Source organism: Eptatretus burgeri, chromosome 9 (genome assembly GCF_056783735.1).
Source record: "Eptatretus burgeri isolate ZD-2024b chromosome 9, Ebu_testis_v1, whole genome shotgun sequence".
NCBI lineage: Eukaryota > Metazoa > Chordata > Myxini > Myxiniformes > Myxinidae > Eptatretus > Eptatretus burgeri.
In genome coordinates, this window is record NC_140969.1 from 67565919 (window position 1) to 67588218 (window position 22300).

Consider the following 22300-nt stretch of genomic DNA (forward strand, 5'->3'; position numbering starts at 1 on the left):
ACAAAGTCCAGTCGACAGTGAGTATGCGTGGGTAAGATGAGAACAGAATGGGTTGGGTGTGTACACAATATTTGGAAGCAAACACAGAGTTAAGACATTTTGCTTTAGCTCAGGCAGAGTCTGCAGCTATGCCATTTGAGATGAGGGTGGGTGAGGGGAGCATCTACCAGAGACTGACTTGACGAAGCACCACTATAAACTTTCAAGGAAACTCATAACTGGAGAGTTCAGCCTCGGGATTTGCAAGATGATGTTTTTTGCCTTGCCTCAGATGGACAATACTTGTTGCATTTCAGCTGTTTTAGCCTGAAGGTAACTTAATAAATAAATACAGTACAAACACATCAAGTTACCAAAAATACTGTGACGTCCACGGGACTTGAACAGTCCCGCTAACGTAGAATGAGCCGGAACGATGGAGGCGGTTTATTTATTTATAACCCAAAGATGGCGGTTTCAATCGCTCTACCGCAAACGGGACGAGGAAGGTGGCACGAGTCGCTTTTCACTGAGTTGATAACGTTTATTTCTCTAACCAGAAATAACAAGACTTGGCAAGAAGAGGGATCCGGGGCGATTCGACGGGATGGTGGTGTGGGTTCGGGCATGGGGAAAACACAGACAATTCCAATGAATATACAAATCTCAAACCCTCTAAGGCGCCAGGTACACACACACACACACACACATACACACACACACACACACACACACACACACACACACACACACACACACACACACACACACAAAACGTAGCTGATCCTGGTGGTCAGGCTGGCCCGTGGTGTGGACGCAACAGTCCCTGGATTGGCGTCGGACGAGCTGGCGTTGCGCTCGTCAGGGGCAGGAAACACCGTGGTGCTGTCGACCTCCTGGTCCTGGCCCAAGTCTGCTCACAGCCGCCAGGGAACCAGTTCTGGCGCCAAGTTGCGAGCAGGAGAGGGAGGCAGGTCCGCCCGCCGTTCGACCCCGTACTCCGAGCCAGCAGAACCCCAGAGCCAACCGAGCTGAGGCACGAGGCACAGCAAGGCTACAAGACACGATCAAACCAGGGCCGAATCAGCGCAACAAAAAGCACGCTCCCAGCACAACAGCCTCCCCCAAAACAGTCTTTCTGTCACGATGTTCTTCCTCTTCACCTTTTCCCCGAACAGAGCCTTTTTATCCTCCCGTCCTCGTCACTTCCAATCGAGCCGTTTTATTGGCCCTGCGCCGTCGCCTTCCGCCAATCGTGATCACAGGGCGGAGCCATCCGCAGCACTGTCCTGTGACGTCACGGCAAGCCTCTAGAGAATACTAAAAGGGGTTTACGCAGACACACTTACCCTATCCCGTATCCCTATTTAATTACGTGACAATTATCATTTCCCCCTTGAAGAAATGGACATTTACTAGACAACTTATCACCACTGAATTGCTACTTATTACATTGAGATCCTGGTACATTCGAACAGCATGGCATACCTAATTAAACATCCTAATTACCCTTTGAATGCATACCCCCCCTTCAAACGTAACAATACAATAGCTAAAAATCATGTTCACACAATGTCATAAATTCCAGAAAGACCACAGAATTAATATGCTGAGAATGATAAAGGTCTTGCAGCAAATGAAGAAAAGGCAAAACAAAAACATTTTTGAATTGAGAGTAATGTCAAACCCGAGTTGTTCTGTCTTATTTTCTGAGTTTCGCAGAAACGAGTCCCAATATTTCCCTTTAGGCATGTCCTGTTTAGAGCTTGTGATGTGAGTTCTTCTTCTAGGTGTGCCATGGCGACGTTGAGTGAGCTCCTTCGTTGTGGCTGTACTGCATGAATCAAATATGATTCCCAGTTGCTGCAGTTTGGAGTCACTTGCTGGCAAGCAAAATTTCAACAGGGCTGCTGCATATTTTCCCCAAGTTTGCTGAGCAGGAACAGATTTCACAACAGCCATTCCATCAAAAGCCAATTTCCTTCATGTCGCGGGTTCTCACGGACTGATTCAGACTTTTCTATGAGGTAGTTCCTCAATGCTGCTTTTGAACCTTGTCTCAAATCTCTCTGTGGTGTGGCTAGAGCTAATGGGACAGTAGTCAAGGGATGTGAATGTGCCTCTTCTGGAGATGTTGCTTTGCCTACCAGTAAACCGAAGGCCTGTCTGTCTTTTTTCAGGATATCAACAACTTTTGGGTCTTTCTTTGCCTTCTCCATCCCGGTTTTGATCTTGAGCTTGGTAATATTGTCGAAGAAATTAACTCGTTCTTCCCCACTGGCTTTGAGTCTCAAGTCAACAAATTCTTTATATTTGTGTTCTCCAGCTTCTGCGGATGACATAAATCCTCTCACAACATCACAATCGATTTCCACACCAGTCTTCATATGACGAGCGGGACCATTCAGGAATGGGTCGAAGTATTTGTCAAGCTGAAGTACTCAATTATGAACCATATTTTCATGGTGTATTCGGGCCGCTATTGTGGTCTCCTTGTGGGCTGAGGAGGTGATGATATTTTGCCTTTCCTTCGGTGTAGCTCTGAACTTAGCGATGATATGACTGGTCTTGATGAATGTGTCTGTTGTGCTCTCATTGGTACTGTATCCGCCTTGCATTGGACCACCTCTGACCTTCACTTCTCGGTTGATTGTGGTCTCAGTTATCAAATCCCCATGGATTGTAGAGAATGGCTCACAAGACAATGGCACACCATCCGGAAATTTCTCCCTCCCCCAGGTCCCATAATTATTGCACAGCCCCTAAACCCTGCTTTCCGAGAACGGAACATTCTGGGTGACAAATAAGATGATATATCAATTTTGAAGTAATTTTGGTGGCCATTTTGGTTTTTCGTGGCCATCTTGCATTTGAGGCCAAATCCTGGGTGCCCTCCAAGCTAATAACAAAGGACATAGGTTTGGAATGGCGGAACCACTGAGAAAACTTTGACAGGAAAACCTAAGAGGTAGTTTGAATATAATTAAGATGATTTTGACGGCCATTTTGGCGGCTATCTTGGATTTGAGGTCATATCATGGATGGCCCTCAATAGTACAGTAGATTAAACAAAAATCGTTCAGATTGTGAAAAAAGTGTGAAAATTGGTGTATATGTCCATTTTTATATGTTCTTTCATAGAAAAGCAGGACACACCTGATCAGAATACATTTAAGGCCGCCATATTGAATTTCAAAATGGCCACCACCAAAAATAATATTTTACAATATCTCCGTCTCCAAGAGACCTAGCAAAATGAATAAAGAGTCTAATCCAATGTTTCCACACACAAGGAATCCAATAAACACTTAAAATGCTCTATTGTCAGTCTTTCTGCTTTAAAATGACATATACACTGTCCCAAGTATAGTTAATCTGGTCTAGATACAGTTCTGACTTCAATCTGTCTGATAACTTGTTCCTGCACAATGGCAAATTTCATTGGACGGGAGAGAAGCACAGAAACATTTGCATGGTGGTCTGCATGCCTTTTTGCAGCCACATTTGATCAGATCTGTGTGCAGGATTTGGCCGTCTCGGCAACGGCAAGTGCTGTCCAGAAAAGTATCCACTGTTCAATGGCGTTCTTCGTCCATCCCCAGTCGCATGGGCTTGGTAACTGCTGCTTAGATATCAGTGCTTGGCCCCAGATGTATCCTGCCTGGTATGTCGACCTCTTCATATGTTCCGTGAGGGCTGCCTTTGTGGGGGGTAGGTGATCTATTTGTCTTCCTTTCGCGAACAGAAGCTTCCTTGCCTGATTCACATTGGTGCATTCACTGGTTCTATCATAAAGACGTATGACAAACCTTTCCAGTTGACACACATTCTCATCTGAGACTGATGAAGGCTCTTGGGATAAACTCAAGAAAGTGTCCGTTATATAAGGGAAATTGGTCAAGGTATCCCAAGCGGTTTTCTTCCCAATACCACTGAATGACGACGACGTGTCACAGCCAGTGAAGGCATGGAAGAACAGAAGAGCTTTGGCCTTATTTTCACCAAGACTGTTTGCAATCGTGTGAGCCGGTATTAACCTGTAGTGTTCCTTGACTCCATATGCAACCCATAGTTCGTCAAGGGATAAAGCATGAAATATGGCAATTGCAAGGACAACAACGTCATTGTCGACTGACCTGATCAGGATTCTGTAATGGCCATTTTGTGCACAATGGAGAGCATGCAAGAATAACCTCGTATCAGCTTCTTCATGGTTGCATGGAGCTGGAGAAGATTCTATGTTGCACTCTTGGGAAGAGATGACATTGGTATCTTGTGTGCTATATAGCTCCTTCTCTTGTGTGGATAACTTAGCGAAGCACTGTGACAGGTAATGATACAGCTCACTCTCATTTTGGTCCACGCAAAGAAAGCTCTGCCAGTTCTGCGGAATTGGCGTAGAATTTGTGACAATAATGCGGCTCCCCGTTCCCCTCCTCTTTCTCGATGAACTCTTCAAACTGTTGTCAATTTACCGATCCCATATAACATCCAGACGTTTTGTGTTGTGCAGATTTCTCAGTACATAAGGCAAGAACACATTTTCAGCATAGTCTCCGGATATTGAGCAGGACTTAGGAAGCAGCATATTGAATATAACAGATCCATCAATAATCTTGGCATCTACCTCTGGTGTACCACACTCAGAAGCCATACTAGTAGCCAGCTTGTCGAAACATCTAAAAAGGTCTGATTTAGTACACTGCCTCAGTTCTCCCATGCCTGATAGAGAAGGTGGTGATCCCTGGTTTTCATGACTGAAGAATTCATCCATGTCCCCTTCTCGGGACTGACAAGATATGTACATTCTGCCAAACAACTCACAGTTGCTTTTCAGAATCCTAATTTGGTGTGATGTTCTGGAGTGTTTTAGCCTGGTGTGTTGGCGCAGTGGTTAGGGCAGCGGCTTGGGATCCAAAAGGTCCTGAGTTCAAGCCCTGTTGGGCCATTGAATTAATACACCAGGGGGTTGACTCAGCCTGTCATCCTTCCGTGGTCGGCGAAATGAGTACCAGTGTACTGGGCCGGTGTATACCCCGGTTAAAATAGGTGTACCATATCCCTGTGTCGTAAGAGGCGACCAGGGTTGTGTCAGGAAGGGCATCCGGCGTAAAACATGTGCCAAATCACTATGCGGATCATATGGATGATCCGCTGTGGCGACAAAGCCTGGTGTTGGCGCAGTGGTTAGGGCAGCGGCTTGGGATCCAAAAGGTCCTGAGTTCAAGCCCCGTTGGGCCACTGAATTAATACACCAGGGGGTTGACTCAGCCTGTCATCCTTCCGAGGTCGGCAAAATGAGTACCAGTATACTGGGCCGGTGTATACCCCGGTTAAAATAGGTGTACCATATCCCTGTGTCGTAAGAGGTGACCAGGGTTGCGTCAGGAAGGGCATCCGGCGTAAAACATGTGCCAAATCACCATGCGGATCATACGGATGATCCGCTGTGGCGACCCCTAATGGGAGCAGCCGAAAGAAGAAGAAGAAGAAGTTCTGGAGTGTTTTGAGAGTGAAATCTTGTGGAAGGGAACCATGTTGTTCTTTGGTATGATGTCTGAAATTGGTTTTTCTCGCTGCTCCAAGCATTCAGCAGCATATGTGTCATATTTTGACTGCACATTTGCTTCCACATTCCTCAGCCTAAAGATTGCATCTTCTGTCATCACCTCCTTTGTGTCCAGCACGATCAGATCATTTGTATCTTCTGTGAAGGGATTACCTAATTCTTCAAATGTTGCAACCACAGCTTTGACCTGTTGGGAAAATTTCAACTGAGTGGATTGTCCCTGATCATGGCAGTGTGACCACTCCTCATTTTCATAAATGTCAAGGTGAGCCAATGAAAAAAGCCAAGAATTCACAAGGTTTCGGAAAAGCGATGATAATAGAAAACCTATACACCAAGAAAACCTATAGAAAACCAAGACGCCAAGGTGAACAACGAATAGCCAAGATGTTGTGAGAAAAGCCAAGGAGTGGTCACCCTGGATCATGGTGCTCTTAAGATTTTGTGGAAGTTATTCCAAATGAATTCTCAAACTCGTCGATGATTCGAGACATCCTCTGGTAAGGCATCAATTTGATGAAACTCCAAAATATTCTCAGCAAATAGTTTGTAGCCGCATTCTTTATCACTTCCTCTATATTTAGCTATGCTCGGATTAACAAGCTTTTCTTCGGTGTCCTGTTGGCAAATTGCACACAATTTCCAGTCAATCAAGGCTGTTTTTTCTGGGCATTGTCTTTTAGAAGATGCACCTTCACCAGCATCGATTATCTTGCATTTTTTGGACATCGTTGTAGTATGTCAGTGCAATGGTATCACCGTATCACATGTCTTTAAAAATGGGGGAAAAAATGTTTGTCCACCACCATTACAATTTAGAACATATATTTCTGTTTATACACATCTATACATGCATACATCTCATTATTTTGAGACAGCAACTGATTTTTTGTGCATCAATTGCAATACAGATCATATTCATGCATGCAAAGAGTGATAGTGATTGACTCACACACAGGGACGTTCTCTGGAACGCATGGATCGACTGAAAGCTGGAAAGAATGATAGCTGGAACTATGGACCATAGTTTCAGAGCGAATGACAGACAGACTCTGAGAATTATAACACCTTTCAAAACATTATATTGAAAATTAAATTGGATAAAGCCATTTCCGCACGCTCAGAGCATTTGGATATCAAACATCGAGCAAACACTTTCAAGTTTTTTCGTTGTTTATGAAAGGGTCTCATTTCGATTTTAAAGCAGAAAGACTGAAAATGGAGCATTATAAGCGTGTTTATTGGATTTCTTGTGTGTGAAAGCATTGGGTTAGACTCTTTATTGAAGTGCTTCAGCACCTTAGTGACCAAGATATCGTAAAAATAGTTTTCGGCGGTGGTTATTTTGAAATTCAAGATGGCGGCCGTAATTGTAGTCTGATCATGTGTGTCCTGCTCTTATATGAAAGAGCAGATAAATGTCGTCACGTGTTCCAGTTTTCACACTTTTTCACATTTTGAACGATTCTGGTGAAATGTTGACTTAATCTACTGTACTACAAGCTAATTTTAAAGGCTATAGGTCCAGTATGCTGGAACTGCTGAGAAAAATTTAACAGGAAAAACTATAAGGTAGTATAAACCGAATTAAATTAATTTTGGCAGCCACTTTGATTTTTTTGGCAGGTCAGGTTGGATCTGTGACCTGCTACAGGTACCATGTAAACCTGTACTAACCTGTTCCATGGTCGGGTTGTCGGCGACTAAACCGTCTCCCCCACCAGGTTTTCTGGTGAGGAGGGTGTTTGGATATGGACACCCAGCAGGATTAAAAACAAAACCTGTCAAAGGGTGGAGGAGCTCCTTGTGAGCCAACGGCCATCTATATCTAGTGCCCAACTGTGTCTGTGGATATCCTCCTGCAGTTGGGTTACTTTTTTATTAGGAAGTTGGTGGCAGGATTTGCACTCCGGCCACCGTAAAACCCTTCATTCCGCAAAACACAAAAACGCAAAAAAAATCTGAAAACCCACTCAGTGGGAGTACCTCCTGTGCAGCTTCCCTTCGCAGGGCAGCTCACCGGATGATGGGATTGGGGCAAAGCCTTCGGGACCCCCAATCTTTGATGATAGGAGGGAAACCACAGGGTAACATCCCTGGGTCAGATTGCGGGAGAGTGTGTCGGAGTGGTGCTGAGGTGTCGTCCACCAGACGGCGGTCTCCTTGGGTTAACCTGAGGCGGTCCCTTCGGGTGGGTGCCTGGAATGTCCGATCCCTAAGAGGATGATCACCTGTCTCTGTTATCATCTGAGCTGAAGTGTTTGGACATCGGGATTGCAGCTCTCTCTGAGGTTCGGAGACCGGATTGCGGTGACATAATGGTGGGTGGTTACACCTACTATTGGTCTGGTTGCTCTGATGGTTACCATACCCAAGGAGTTGCTGTAGCTGTGTCCAATAAGCTGACCCCAATGATAATTGAGGTAACACCGGTCAACGAGCGTATTATGAGATTAAGGATTCGTCACTCCTTAGGTGTCATTTCCCTGGTCTCTGTTTATGCTCCGACTGAGGTGAGTGATCTCACCGTGAAGGATGCATTCTACGCCACACTCGAGTCTGTGGTTGATCAGTGCCCCAGACGAGATACACTTCGAGTCTTGGGGGATTTCAATGCATCGACTGGAGCTGATAGGGATGGTTATGAGGTGTGTGTTGGTCCCCATGGGTCAGGAATTATGAACCAGAATAGCACTAAGTTCCTTGACTTTGCAAGAAGTCATGGACTTAGGGTGGCTGGTTCATGGTTTCAGCGCCCACAAGCTCATCGCTGGACTTGGTATTCCAACGCTGGCGGTGTGGCAAAGGAGATTGACCATGTCCTCATTGACGGTCGTTGGAGGATGATCCAGAACTGCAGGGTCTACCGGAGTGCTCAGTTCCTCAATACTGACCACCGGCTTGTTGTAGCAACTCTAAAGCTGCACCTTAAATCCTGGAGAATGGTACCATCCCAGCCTAGGCTGGATGTTGGCAAGCTCAGGGATGAGAGAGTAGCTGAGGAGTTTGTGAACAGGCTGAGTGGATACTTGGGGGTCTGGGTGTTTTGGGGGGTCCTGAAGAGTTGTGGAGTGCCTTCAAGACCACCGTCCTTGATGTTGCCGGTGGATGTCTTGGAACTCACCGCAGGGCAAAGAAGAATTTTGTCTCTCAAGGGACACTGGATACCATTGACCAGAGTCGCAGGGCCAGGCTGAATGGCAGAGCTGAGCTGTTCAGGGAGCTGAGGCGTAAAACTGTACGTGCACTGAGGGTGGACAAGGAGGCCTATGTGCGAGGAATCTGTAGAGCATCACCTGTGGACAGGTGATTCTCGTCCCGCTTACAGGGGAATCCGCGCATTGCGTTCATCCAAGCCCATCCCTCGGAGCACTGTGGTTAAAGCAGAGAGTGGTAGGCTCTTGACAGAGGAGTCTGAAGTGAAGGCCCGCTGGGCCGGTTACTTTGAGCGGTTGTATCAGGTTGATCCCCCAGCTGTCGAGTTGGATGTCAAGGGTGTTACAATACCTGTTGCTGACCCTCGAATCAACTGTGGTCCACCTTCGCTTGTGGAAACATGGGCTGCTGTGAACCGGTTGAAATGGGGCAAAGCTCCAGGGATCTGTGGCATCCATGCTGAACTTCTCAAGGCTGGTGGAAATGCTGCACTCGTGTCGTTGCATGCAGTTTTGTGCTCTGCCTCGAACACAGGCATCATCCCAACTGATTGGAAGAGGGGCCTTGTTGTTCCTCTCTGGAAAGGGAAGGGTGATCGCCAAGACTGCAACAACTACCATGGGGTGACGCTGCTCTCAGTGCCGGGCAAGGTCTTTGCTCAGATAATTCTTGATAGGGTTCGCCACCATCTGCTTGAGCACCAGCTTTCAGAGCAGTCAGGCTTTTCACCAAAGAGGTCAGCGATTGACCGTATCCTTGCTCTTCGTGTCCTCAATGAATGCAGACGAGAGTTTCGGCAGGGGCTGCTTGCAGCCTATGTTGATCTCTGTAAAGCGTTCGATTCAGTGAATCAGGATGTCCTCTGAAGGATTCTTGGTCTTCGTGGGGTGCCACCAAACCTGATCGATCTGATGTCTGAACTCTACTCTGGTACTGAGAGTGCTGTGAAGTGTGGTGGTACCATCTCTGACTTCTTTCCAGTTGTTACTGAAGTTCGTCAGGGATGTGTACTGGCCCCCACACTTTTCAGCACTTGCATGGACTGGATTTTAGGGAGGATGTTGGAGAGATCAAGCTGCAGTGCATCATTTGGGAATGTCAAGGTCTCGGACCTTGATTTTGCAGATGATGCAGTCATCTTTGCGGAGACTTTAGATATTCTTTTGGGGGCCCTCGAGGTGCTGAATGAGGAGTCGGAGCCACTGGGATTACGGGTTTCTTGGGTCAAAACTAAGATCCAAGCTTTCGGTGACATCTTGGATGCTGCTGTCCTGTCTGTGTCTGTTTGTGGTGAGGATGTTTAGGTCGTGGAGAGATTCACTTACCTTGGCAGTGATATTCATGTCTCTGCTGGCTGTGAGTCAGAGGTCAATAGACGTCTGGGTCGGGCCTGGGGAGTCATGGATTCACTGGATCATGGGGTGTGGCGCTGCCGGTACCTGTGCGGGAGGATGAAAGTCCAAGTCTTCAGGTCCTTGGTACTTCCAGTCTTGCTCTATGGATGCGAGACTTGGACTCTGACCAAGGATCTGAGACGGAGACTTAATTCCTTTGGTACCAGGTCTCTTCGGAGAATCCTTGGCTATCGCTGGTCGGATTTTGTGTCCAACGAGCGGTTGCTGAGAGAGACTCGGATGAGATTTGTTACCTGCATAGTCCGTGAGCATCAGTTGCGGCTGTATGGACATGTGGCTCATTTTCCTGACGCTGATCCTGCTCACCAGATTCTCTCAGCGAGGGAGTCTTATGAGTGGAGGAGGCCAGTGGGCCGACCACATGCCTCGTGGTTGCAGCAGGTTGACCATCATCTCAAGGAGATGGGGATGGGCCTGGCATCTGCCTGGGGGATGGCCAGATGGAGGCCCCTGGAGTACCGGCGGAAAGTGGACGCAGCGACGCGCTGTTCTGGCACATGCTCCATACTTGACCTGACCTTTGATTTTTGGCAGCCATCTTGGATTTTAGGCCAAATCCTGGGAGGCTCCTAAGCTAATCTCAAAGGGTATATGTTCAGGATGACAGAACCACTGAAAAAACCTTGACAGGAAACACTACAAGGCAGTATAAATCTCCTAAAGGTAATTGTGGCGGCAATTTTGGATTTTGGCCGCCATCTTGAATTTGAGGAAAAATTATGGGTGGCCTCCAAGCTAATATCAAATGGTATGGGTTCAGGAAGATGACTCCACTGAGAAAACCTTGACTGGAAAAAATGTTTGTTTTTCCTTGGGTTTACCCTGTCTATTATTTGCCCAAGTCTTCCTCTATTTAGGCCATTAACTCTGCTGCTGGTGTTTCCACCCTCTCTCTACTGTTCCTTTTGCGTGCGTCTCCACGATTATTTTTTGCGTCCTGTTAGGTCCTGATCTGTTTAGTGTACTGGCTCTTCCACGAGCCTTGATTATGCATACAAAAAAAAAAGGTTCAGCCTGGTGGAGGTATGCACACGACCGAGTGACATTCTCGTTTCTTTTCTTATTTCTTTCATTCGAATCATTATTATATTGATGAAATTGATCAACTCGGCTCATATCCTGTTCTGTAATGATATATTCGAACATATGTGAATTTGTTTAGCATTCTTCACTCACAAAAAGGGAATTAGCTGAAATGGTAGTGCTTTCTTAACATGCCAGAGGTGTATTGGGGTTTCAACATGTATTGGGTTGTTTTGCACTTCCTCATTATGTAAAAATGTATTAGTACTTGTGGCATGAAAAAAAGCTGAATGTTCTTGTGGTGTTTGAGAATAATTGGGTTGATGGCACAGACGTGATGGGCCAGACAGTCTCTTCCTCTGGATGATATTCATTATGGTGCTGTGTATGATATGTGGAAATGATTCGAGTGTAGCTATCCTAAATGCATACATTCTTGTCAAAACTTCTACAATCAGTGTGCAAGAATATATCTGCCAAGCATGAAACCATCCTCTTTCCCTTTCATATGCCTCCACCAGATTACAAGCCATGTGACTCGCAGATCATTTTGGAGCGTATTGACCATCTAGAATTTTGCTACCACGAGCTTTCAAAGCTTGCTGCTGAACGCAGGGCAGGACTTGAGGCCTCACGTGATCTATGGCTCTTCTTATGGGAGATGGAAGAGGAGGAGGCCTGGCTGCATGAACAGGAACCATTGTTAGCATCTGAAGATGTTGGGAAGGACTTGACGGCGACACTTCGCCTTATCAGTGCACACCGGGCTTTTGAGGATGAGATGAATGGCCGGAAAGCTCGCCTAGAGCAGACAATAAAACGTGGAGAGGAGCTTGATCAGCAGGGTCTACCTGGGGCTGATAGCATGTGGCAGCGTTCCCATGAGGTACAAGATCAATGGGCTAGGTTGGAGGAGCAGACTGCTTTGAGACGCAATCGCCTGCAGGTGACCTCCAAAGAAAAACAAAAACAAAATGTGCTTTGTACTGTATTTATTTTGCTGGATTGTGTGTTTACCTTATTGTGTGGTCATTTGGTTTTTTTGGGCACATTTTGATTTCTGTTAAGTACATGTGTTGTGCTTTTCATGTATCTTTGCAACCAAGTTTAATAGAGCTAACTCTTTACAATGACTTTTTTGTTTATCTCTTGAAACCTTTTAGGAGGCCCTGGCTTTGTACCAGTTCCAAGCAGATGCCGATGATATGCAGGCTTGGAACAACAATGTTTTGCATTTGATTTCAAGTGAGGATGTAGGTCAGGATGAATGCTCAACACAAGCACTTGTGAAAAAGCACAGAGATGTGATGGAAGACATCAACCAACACAGGTGTGTGCACTTATGAGGCTCGTGTTTTTGGAGTTAGGGTTAAAAATATAAAGGTCAAATTTTTATACTTCATGACAAAAATTACCAATTGCAAGCCTTCTTCCTTACTTCCACCTTCCCAACCCTTCATTACTAACTATCGTGTCATATTTCAAGTTTGAAAGGAACAAAAACTTTTCTACATATTTCTTTCCCACCTACCTACCCTCTTAGGGTTGTCCTTGATGCCCTGCATGATGCTACTGGCTCGTTGCCAGCTGAAGCTGCGACCTCGTCAGCGGTGCAGGACCGGCTGGCACAGCTTGAGCGACAGTATGCTGATGTCCTCGGGCTGGCACGGGCCAGAAAGCAACGCCTGCAAGACGCACTTGCCTTGTACACCATGTACAGTGAAACTGATGCTTGTGATTTGTGGATTGAAGAAAAACAAGCATGGTTGGATGCCTTAGAGATACCAGAGAAGCTTGAGGACCTCGAGGTGGTCCAGCATAGGTATGGTGTTCAGAAAGGAAAGATTTTGAGTTCCCTTCTTTATTTCCACAAATGTGAAGTTTCAGTGTCCCTGTAATACCCAAAATACCATTATCCCACTAATTCGGATGATTTTAAAGAGTCGAGTAAGTTGAGGTAACTTGGCTCCCTCCCCATACTTCCGAAATATAATCTTGTTGGTAATAGATATGAGGTCAGTGTCATGAACATCCAGACCAAAGGGCTCTCTTGATGATGGGATAGCAAACAATTTCAATTGAAAAATGTTTATTACACTGGTTAAAATGACTGAAGAGGATTCATTACATATTGTTACGAATCTCGCGCCCGCCGGCGTGCGGACAGCCGCTTTTAGCCGAATCGCGGCCGTACGCCCACCGGACGGACAATTCAGTCGCGACTTTCTGGAACAACGCTGAAAACCAGTCACAGGTGTGCTCCAAGCGCACACCACGGCCTAGTCACTATTCTACCCGTGCGCGACAGGGTCAATCGCCGAATTGTCGATATATCTAATTATTCGCGCGGGCAGCCTCCCGAGAGACTGTACCTCAGCGAGGTCTGCTTGGACATGAACCGCTTAAGCCGTTCGTTCCGTTCTGGGATAACCGAGCGGGGTATTATCGCGAGACCTCGCTGGACCCGATTCTTTTACCGGCTATCAAAAAGCCCGCTACCATTCCGAAATGCAATACGGCAGTTCAATGGGGAAAATGTCACGACGAACAGGTTCACATTCAAATAAGCACATTTATTATTTTACACGTATACAATCAAGCAATAAATGGGTGAAACACGCATGCAGTTATTCAGCCAAACACAATGCCAAGGAAAGAGCTATTACCGTCTATTTATTATGTACAGTCACTTATACAGTTCTACTTGCGGACATGGCGCCGCAACATTCATTCGAAAGCAAAGAAAATAAAGAAAGGAAGGAAAAATGTGACCGGGTGGTGGATCCTCGAGCTCGAGTCCTCCTCGATCCGACCCAGAGAGGCGACTCGCACACGATCCTGAGTGACTCCGCCACGACCACCGACCCCCTCAAAGTGCCTTCGATCCAGAGAGCCCAGAGCGATCCAGCTAGCACGATCTAGCGAGCGAGCCTCGAGCCTAAGCGTCCGCACACACACACACACACACACACACACACACACACACAGACACACACACACACACACACACACACACACACACACACACACACCTCAGATCTTCTCTTCAGCGCTCGCATTTCCGCCACCTCCAGAGACTCTCCTACAACGGCACCAAGAGCGACCACTGCCATGACTCTCCTCAGCACAAGCTCACAACCTCCAGCAGCCGACGACCCGACAGAGCGCCAGACCTTGCGTTCAGCGCGCCCTTTTATTTCCACGGCACTTCGCCCCTCCCTTTCGCCCCCCTCCCTTCCAGCACGCACGCGAAGCTTCCAGAAGCAGGGCGTTTTCCTCGCCAAATCGGGGCCTTTCCTTTATATCTTCATAGCTTTCGTATTTTCTGCACGTGTTTGTCGTTGGGGGTAAGGGTGAGGCCGTCGTCTGTTCCCCCCGATGAATGCCAGGCTTCTCGTAACTGTGCTGAGGTGGAAATGCGGTGGTGGTGTGGTTGGCATTATGGTGGCATGGCTGGCGTTTTGTGGTGGTCGTGAGGGTGGTGTGGTTGGGTGTTGGTGGTTAAGGTGGTTGTTGTGAAGGTGGCTGTCCGTTATCTGTGGGGATGTGAAGTGTTTGGTGTTGTGGTTGGTGGTTGGCATTGTGGTTGGTCCAAAATAACGATAGCAAAAGAAAAACGGATAACTGAAGATTCACAGCCCTATTACACGAATAATTGCCATTAGACAACGGTGGGGAAATCTATCTGAACACAAACTTATCTGCATAACTGATCTAAGGACCTATATGGTGCTCTGCGAATTTCCACAGCCGTAACAATATATATATATATATATATATATATATATATATATATATATATATATATATATATATATATATATATATATATATATATATATATATATATATATATATATATATATACACACACACATATACACACACACATATACACACACTAGCAGAGATATCCGGCATTGCTCGGGGGGAAAAGGATTGTCCTTGAGCCTTGTTCATGGACGTTGCAAAACTTAGTTGGAGGAGGAATTTAAGTATCTTGAATTCAAAGGCTGTGTCAGTTGGGATGATCGGTATCAGAGGCAGAGAGACGTCTTCACTTTTGAAATTGTTCTCGAAAGGAAAAATCTTGACAAAGCAATCTAATTCTCACACATTTTCACAGTTCTGAACTCGGGAGGGAAATGCGAGGTGGAGAGAGTGAGAAGCTCAAATTTTTGCCATTGGAGAGGCCTTGAGGGGGTGGGGGGGGTCACGCTGATGCCACATCTTCAAACCGTGACAATAAATAAATAAATAGTGAGAATGTTAAGGGAGATTCTTCTTCTTTTTCTTCAACATCCATAATTATTAATCCTATTGTATGTTCTTGTCGGGTTGGCCAGAAGGAAGTGTTTGGCCCTCATCTTTCACAAACCGTCGAGGGCAAGTCTTTCATGAATTCACATTAATACTGTATTGGAACCATTGTCTGCAGATGGGAGGCTTTGTCAAACATATTTTAACAATCTAGACAGGGAACATGAATTGGTGGAATAAAAAAAAATTAAAAGTTTAACTCTGATAAGAACAAAACAAAACAAGGAACTCACCTCAGGCTCTTGAAAGGAAAAACCCTGACAAAACAATGCAATTCTCACACAAATTTTTAACTTGGGAGGGGAATGTGAGGTGGAGAAAGTGAGAAATTCAAAGTTGCCATTGGGAAGCCATGAACGGGTCACGTTTAATGTTGCTCAACAGACGCTAAACAATGTAATTGATTGCAAGGCACAAGTCCGTTTATTTTGCAGCAAGTAACGTTCACTTATCTCTGACTCCACAAGATGGCATCTCTCCTTAAAAGCTTGCACAATGGTGGCTACCCTATGGTTGTTTGTGCTCTATCATTTTCAGCTCATCTGGAACGTACTTCCGGGGAGCTTATGGGATGGTGCATTGTCTGTCTGTCCATCCACAAATACTTTCAACTTCTTCTCTGAAACTACACATAGGATTTCGATGAAACTTTACCACAACGTTCAACACTGTGTATGTCCCAAAGTTTGTTCATGGCATGGAAAAAAAATCTCGGGTCCTAAAGGGGTCTACGGGAGGAGGAGATTGGGACCATACTCTTTGTAGAGCGTTGGTGCTGCTTACGCAGTCTCCTTGGCTATTGGGCACAATGCGGGACAGGTCGCCACTCCAACACAGTATACCAGCATGCTGCCACTCATTTTGTCGACCTCGGAAGGATGACAGGCCGAATTAACCCCACCTGGTATTAATTCAACAGCTGAGCGGGATTTGAACTCAGGACCCTCGGATCCAAAGCGGTCGACGGGGGTTGCCCCCCAAAATAGGTATTTGCTTTCTTCTCAGAAACTACACACCCAATTATGATGAAATTTGACTCCAACCTTTATCATCCATGATGTAACAAAGATTGTTCATGGCATTAAAAAATTTGGGTTGTGAGGAGGTCAACAGGGAGGTTGCCCCTCACTATAGACCCAATTCCGATGAAACTTCAACACAACCTTCATCACCCATGATGTATCAAAGTTTGTTCATGACATGAGAAAAATTGGGATTTAAAGGGTTGTAAGGATTTTGTTCCTCCCAAAATAGGTGTTTGCTTTTTTTGCTTCAAAACTACACACACTATTTTGATGCAACTTAACCACAACCTTCATGACCCATGATGTCCGAAATATTGTTCACACCATTTAAAATATCGGGGTCTAAGGGTGTCTACGGGGACATTTCCCCCCAAAAGAGGTATTTGCTTTCTTCTGAGAAACTACACACACAATTCTGATGAAACTTGACCACCAACTTCATCCCCTGTGATGTACTAAAGTTTGTTCATGATATTAAAAAATTTTGGTCTCAGGGACTCGACGTGGGGGTTGCCCCCCAAAATATGTATTTGTTTTTTTCTCTGAAACCACACATAATTTCGTGGAGCTTGACCCAAACCTTTATCACCCGTGATGTACTAAAGTTTGTTCATGGCATGAAAAAATAATCCATAGGTATTTACTTTCTTCTCCATTACATATTTTGTGGGCCATCCATGCCTACCAGTTCCCTGGTTATCTTATCCAGCCACTACCAGGTGAGCACCCAGGGGTATTGCCCCTATGTTTAAATGCTGAGTATGAAGCAAGGAAGCAGCACATACCATTTTTAAAGTCTGGTATAACTCAGTCAGGGTTCAAAGCACTGACCTCCAAGACTTGAATGGATGCTCAAACCATTACACCACTGAGTCAATAATAATAAAATAATAATATTTTAATATAATAATAATAACTCATGTTCGATGTGTAACTTGGTTATGTGGCATCTTGTTTTATATACAGGTTTGAGAGCCTAGATCCTGAAATGCACAGCCAGGAGGCACGAGTGAATGTAGTAAAGAGTCTGGCCCAACAACTGTGTGGTTCTGGTCATCCAAGGCAGGAGGACATCCAGGCTCAACAGGAAGAGCTGAACCACAGGTAGCTAAGTTTGCAGATTCCACAGTGACTCTTGGGTTTCAAAATAGCTCACTCACCCTACCTATATGAAATTTAACAATTTGCCTCATGCTTTTTTTATTTCAATGCTGTTCTTGACTGGAAGAATCACCACCATTTATGGACCTTACAACTTGCCACATAATTGCATCAACACTATGATGAAAGAAAATGATGGTCCAACAAGGAGAAAAAGACATAAAATGTCATAGCCCCTGTGGTTTTAGTAATTTCGCTGTCGAGCTAAGCCATATTTGCAAAATTTATGTGTATGCGCAACTGACTTGAGTGGTCATGTGACATGGAAGATTGCGTACGATTGGGTTATTCGGTCGTGAATATTAATGATGTGGGTCAGTATGCTGATAGAATATTAATGATGGAAAAAAATCGGATTTTTTTTTAAATTTTCATAAAAGATGCTTCACAGTATAGGTATGAAAAAAAATAGAACAAGATCGGTAAATGCATGTCTGAGAAATGGTTGAGGATGTGTTTGATACTGGGTTTTTACAACTAAAATGGCCACCAGTCCACCAGTCAGCCATCTTTGATCAGATCGCAAAATAAAGTCTGTTGCATGTGTATGCCATCATGTACTATGCTTGTGCCAAGTTTGAACAAAATCGAACTATGCCTATGCGAGAAATGGTTGGGGACACGTTTAAGTAACGAAATGGCCACCAGTCAGCCATCTTGGATCTGATTTCGAAAAAAAAGACACTTATGTAAGCCATCATTCCTTATCTGTGTGCCAAGTTTGAACAAGATTGGTAAATGCATGTCCAATAAATATTTGATGACGTGTTCAACATCGGGTTTTAACAACGAAAAAGGCTGCCAGTCGGCCATCTTTTATCGAATCGTGAAACAAAATGATGCTCTTATGTATATTATCATGTATTGTCTTTGTGCTAAGTTTCAACAAAATTGGTCAATACATGTCCGAGATATGGCTGCGGACAGATGGACAAGACCCATTCCATAAGCCCTTGTTTGTATACACTAAGTCTAAAGGGGGCTAATAATATTTTAGGTGCAGGTCCTCATAAAGTGGTCAAGCTTTGCATGTGGTCAGGAGCTCAGGTGTACCATGGAAGGATTTTTCATGACGGAGGATGCCCAGTCGGCGACTGGCTATGGAGGCCAGCTTGGAAATGTGGCTTTCCCAGGAAAGATCATGGCAGATAGTGAAATCCAGAAGTTTGAATGAAAGGACTTCTTCAAGAGGATTGTTGAGAAAGTAGATGGAGTGGTTTTCCAGACGATCCTTTTGGAGAGACATAGTGAGAGTGTGGGATTTGTTAGGATTTGTCAGGAGAGACATCGTGAGAGTGTGAGATTTGTCAAATATACTTAAATATATTTCTCCATATTTCAAATCCACCCCTTAAATCTCAAAATCTATTAAAACTAATAACCTCATCCCCCCCCCACCACCACCACAATTTACCCCCCTTGGGGCCTAGACTCTCCCCACCAGGTTTGGTGGTGGTCAATTAAGCTGGAAAAGAATTCCCCTCCCTCCTATTCTAAATTCCCCTAAATTGAAATATATATTAAATCTAATAACTTAAGCTGAGTCTATGGGCCCACAGTTTGGTAGTCTCTCCATCTTCTACCACCTCCTTTCTGGTCTTGCACTCTCTGCCCTTTCCATGCTCAGTCCCTCTCCAGGTTTCTGTAGACTGCACACAGTCTGCCAGTAACCCCTTTCTGGTAAAACTCCAAAAATCCAGGACTCACTGCTTATTCACTCATTCGTTCCTCCCCCCCCCTCTCCTCCACCTTCATCCCCCCTCTCCTCCACCTTCCCTCACCTCTGTGGAACCAACTTCCTCAGTCTGGTCAATCTCTCATTCCTCCCACCAGGGCTTCAAGGTAGGTGTTCACTATCATCTCAGGTCATCCATGATGCTTTAATATGAGTTCCCTTTCAAGGAAAAAAAACTACAGAGAAAATTCTGATGAAACTTGACCATTATCTTTATCCCCCGTGATGTACTAAAGTTTGTTCACGCCATAAAAAAAATCTGGGGTCGAAGGGGATCTGTGTGGGGGGGGAGGGGGTTGCCCCCCAAAATATGTATTTGCTTTCGTCTCCGAAACTACACACACAATTTCAATGAACTTGACCACAACCTTCATCACCTGTGATGTACCAAAGTTTGTTAATGATATTTAAGAATTCAGGGTCGAAGGTGATTAACCGGGTGGGGGGGGGGATTGCTCCCAAAAATAGGTATTTGCTATAACAATGGTTCATTGTTACATTTTGCTGATTCTGTCCCACGTTGACTTCCTCCTCATTATCATTATTCTACTCGGTGAGCACCCAGGGGTATTGCTCATGTATTTTTCAGGGTACAATTATGGGTGGAGTCATGCCAGCTATCCATCCAATGGGTGGAAAGAGAGAAACAGACAGACAGATGGAGAAATCCAGCCAATTTAACATCTGGATTAAAGCAGATCCTACAAATGAGAAAACTGAGGAATAATAAGGACAATCTCAACGTGATTCCTCCCCTAGGTGGGCTCTCTTCCAAGAATTGGCGAACCAGAAGAAGGAAGACCTTTATTCTGTGCTCACGATCCAAAACTATCATCTGGAGGTCACTGAGACAATCATGTGGATTCGTGAAAAATGCAAAATCATTGAGGCAACCAAGGAACTGGGGAATGACCTGTCTGCTGTGGTTGCTGTGCAGAGGAAGTTGTCTGGCATGGAGCGGGACATCACTGCAATACAGGTACTGACTAACATTGTTGATGATTATGACCATGTTTTTGTCTGCATTCATGAAAGGGATGACCATGTTGCTTTGTCACTGTAATGTAATGATTCTCACCTCAATGTTTCAAGTATATCTGTCAAGAGTTAAGAAATCACATTTCACTGTGGACTTACAGTAATAAGGAACAGATCAGTTAGGCATTTTTTTTTTGATTTGTGAGTTGATTGTTATCCATAATTTGAGCTTCAGAATGTGGAATGGAGTCTTTCCAGGATTTGAAGTATCCACCTTTGTTTCAGTGAAGGATCATGATTCATGGGCTAAGTTGTGAAGTTGTGTTGCTCTCAGAGTTTTGTTTCCGAGGGCTCTTTTCAGGATCATCACTGAGCCCCGGACAGCCTCCAACTGTAGTTTGTGGTAATGTTCCCAGGGGTGGTTTGTAGGATCTTTGTGAGATTCTTTATAGTTTCTGTTGCTCCAATTATCACTGGTACAATTCCGGTGCTTTTCAGCTTCCAGGACCTTTTCACTTCATTCTCGAGGACTTGATATATGCTCATTTTCTTGATTTCTGCTTTATTTAGACCAAACTCACTGGATACTGAAACCTCAGTTAGCAATACCTTCTTTTATTTTTCGTCTGATTGCCTCTCGCAAATGTTTCATAACTTCCACGTAGAAAGCCGCATTAACGGTAGCACCTTGGAGAAGAAATTCTGTATGAATCATTCCTTCCATGTCGAAGAACACAGCATGAACTTCACTTGCGGTGTCGATTGACGCGCCTTTTTCGGTCTCAGTGATGCGGTTGTCTTCCACTGGGTGCTCTGTGCTTTTGTTTACAGGTAATACCCGTAAACCCACGACTCATCACCCGTTATCACCTGGGGTAAGAATGTTGGATCTGAAACGCATCGATCAAACAAGTTGGATGAAATGAAGACACAATTTTCTGTTTGTCATCTGGGAGGATGTGCAGAACGAACTTTGCACTGATGCGTCTCATGTCCAAATTGTCTGTCAGTATGGCCTGAATGGAACCAAACTAAACGTTGGTCTCTTCTGTAATTTATTGAAAGGTTAAACATCGGTTTTCATGGACGGCACTGCTGACTTGAGGGATGTTATAATTGGTTCCTGCTGTTGATGGAAGACCGCTTCTTTCTTCATCTTCCAGTGACTCATTTCCTTCCCGAAACCACTTGAAAACAGTCTTCTTTGTCACAGCTTCATCTGCGTTGACTGTTATGAGCATTTTCCGTGATTCTGTCACCGTCTTGCCAAGTTTAAAACAAAATTTCTTGTTTGCACGTTGTTCAAACTTCAACATTTTCGACAAAAGCACCAGATGCCACCAACACGTGCTCACACAAAGCAATGCCATGGCACACTGGTGCATAGTAACATGGTGTTTGTTTTATGCTGGCAAGTGAGAGGGTTAACAAAATAAGCCCTGCCCACTAACCTCAACAACGTTCACACATTCATTTGTAGCGACAACATTCACCAAACTTTTTGATCACACCTCGGCGCCATTCACCAAACTTTTTGATCACACTACCATATCTATGAGGGCAGTCAATAAGTAATCTTAAAATGGCGATATAAATTTGAGAATGTAATGTGTGTAGATGTCGACGACATATGTTATATCTATGGGTTAGAGTCATGTTTTGCCTGTTTTAGATCTGGCAACATTAAGCGTATGACGTCAGTAGAGCAGTTCCAAGATGGCAGCTCCCTTAGAAGCATGCACCAGGGAGGAGAAACGTTCTGTCATCCGTTTCTTGGGAAGTGAGGGTGTGATTCCCAGTGAAATCCATTGCAGAATGAAAATGCAATATGACTGCGCATGTTTATCGCTGCAGCAAGTGTACGACTGGGACAGGAAGTTTAAAATTGGAGTGTCCAGTGTGGCAGATGCTTCTCGCTCAGGCTGGCCTCACACAGCCG

The 22300-nt window shown here is 44.9% G+C and overlaps 1 protein-coding gene across 2 annotated transcripts in view; it reads left to right on the forward strand.

Annotated features, from left to right (window-relative positions):
• Nucleotides 1-22300, forward strand: part of LOC147020275 (spectrin beta chain, non-erythrocytic 1-like) — a 264618-nt gene that overhangs the window by 151552 nt on the left and 90766 nt on the right. For both annotated transcript variants that reach the window (XM_085895518.1, XM_085895519.1), the window contains 5 exons: nucleotides 11664-12088; nucleotides 12306-12472; nucleotides 12686-12964; nucleotides 17454-17591; nucleotides 20143-20362. In XM_085895518.1, coding sequence (XP_085751644.1) covers nucleotides 11664-12088; nucleotides 12306-12472; nucleotides 12686-12964; nucleotides 17454-17591; nucleotides 20143-20362 — 1229 coding nt within the window. The remainder of the gene's footprint in view (nucleotides 1-11663; nucleotides 12089-12305; nucleotides 12473-12685; nucleotides 12965-17453; nucleotides 17592-20142; nucleotides 20363-22300) is intronic.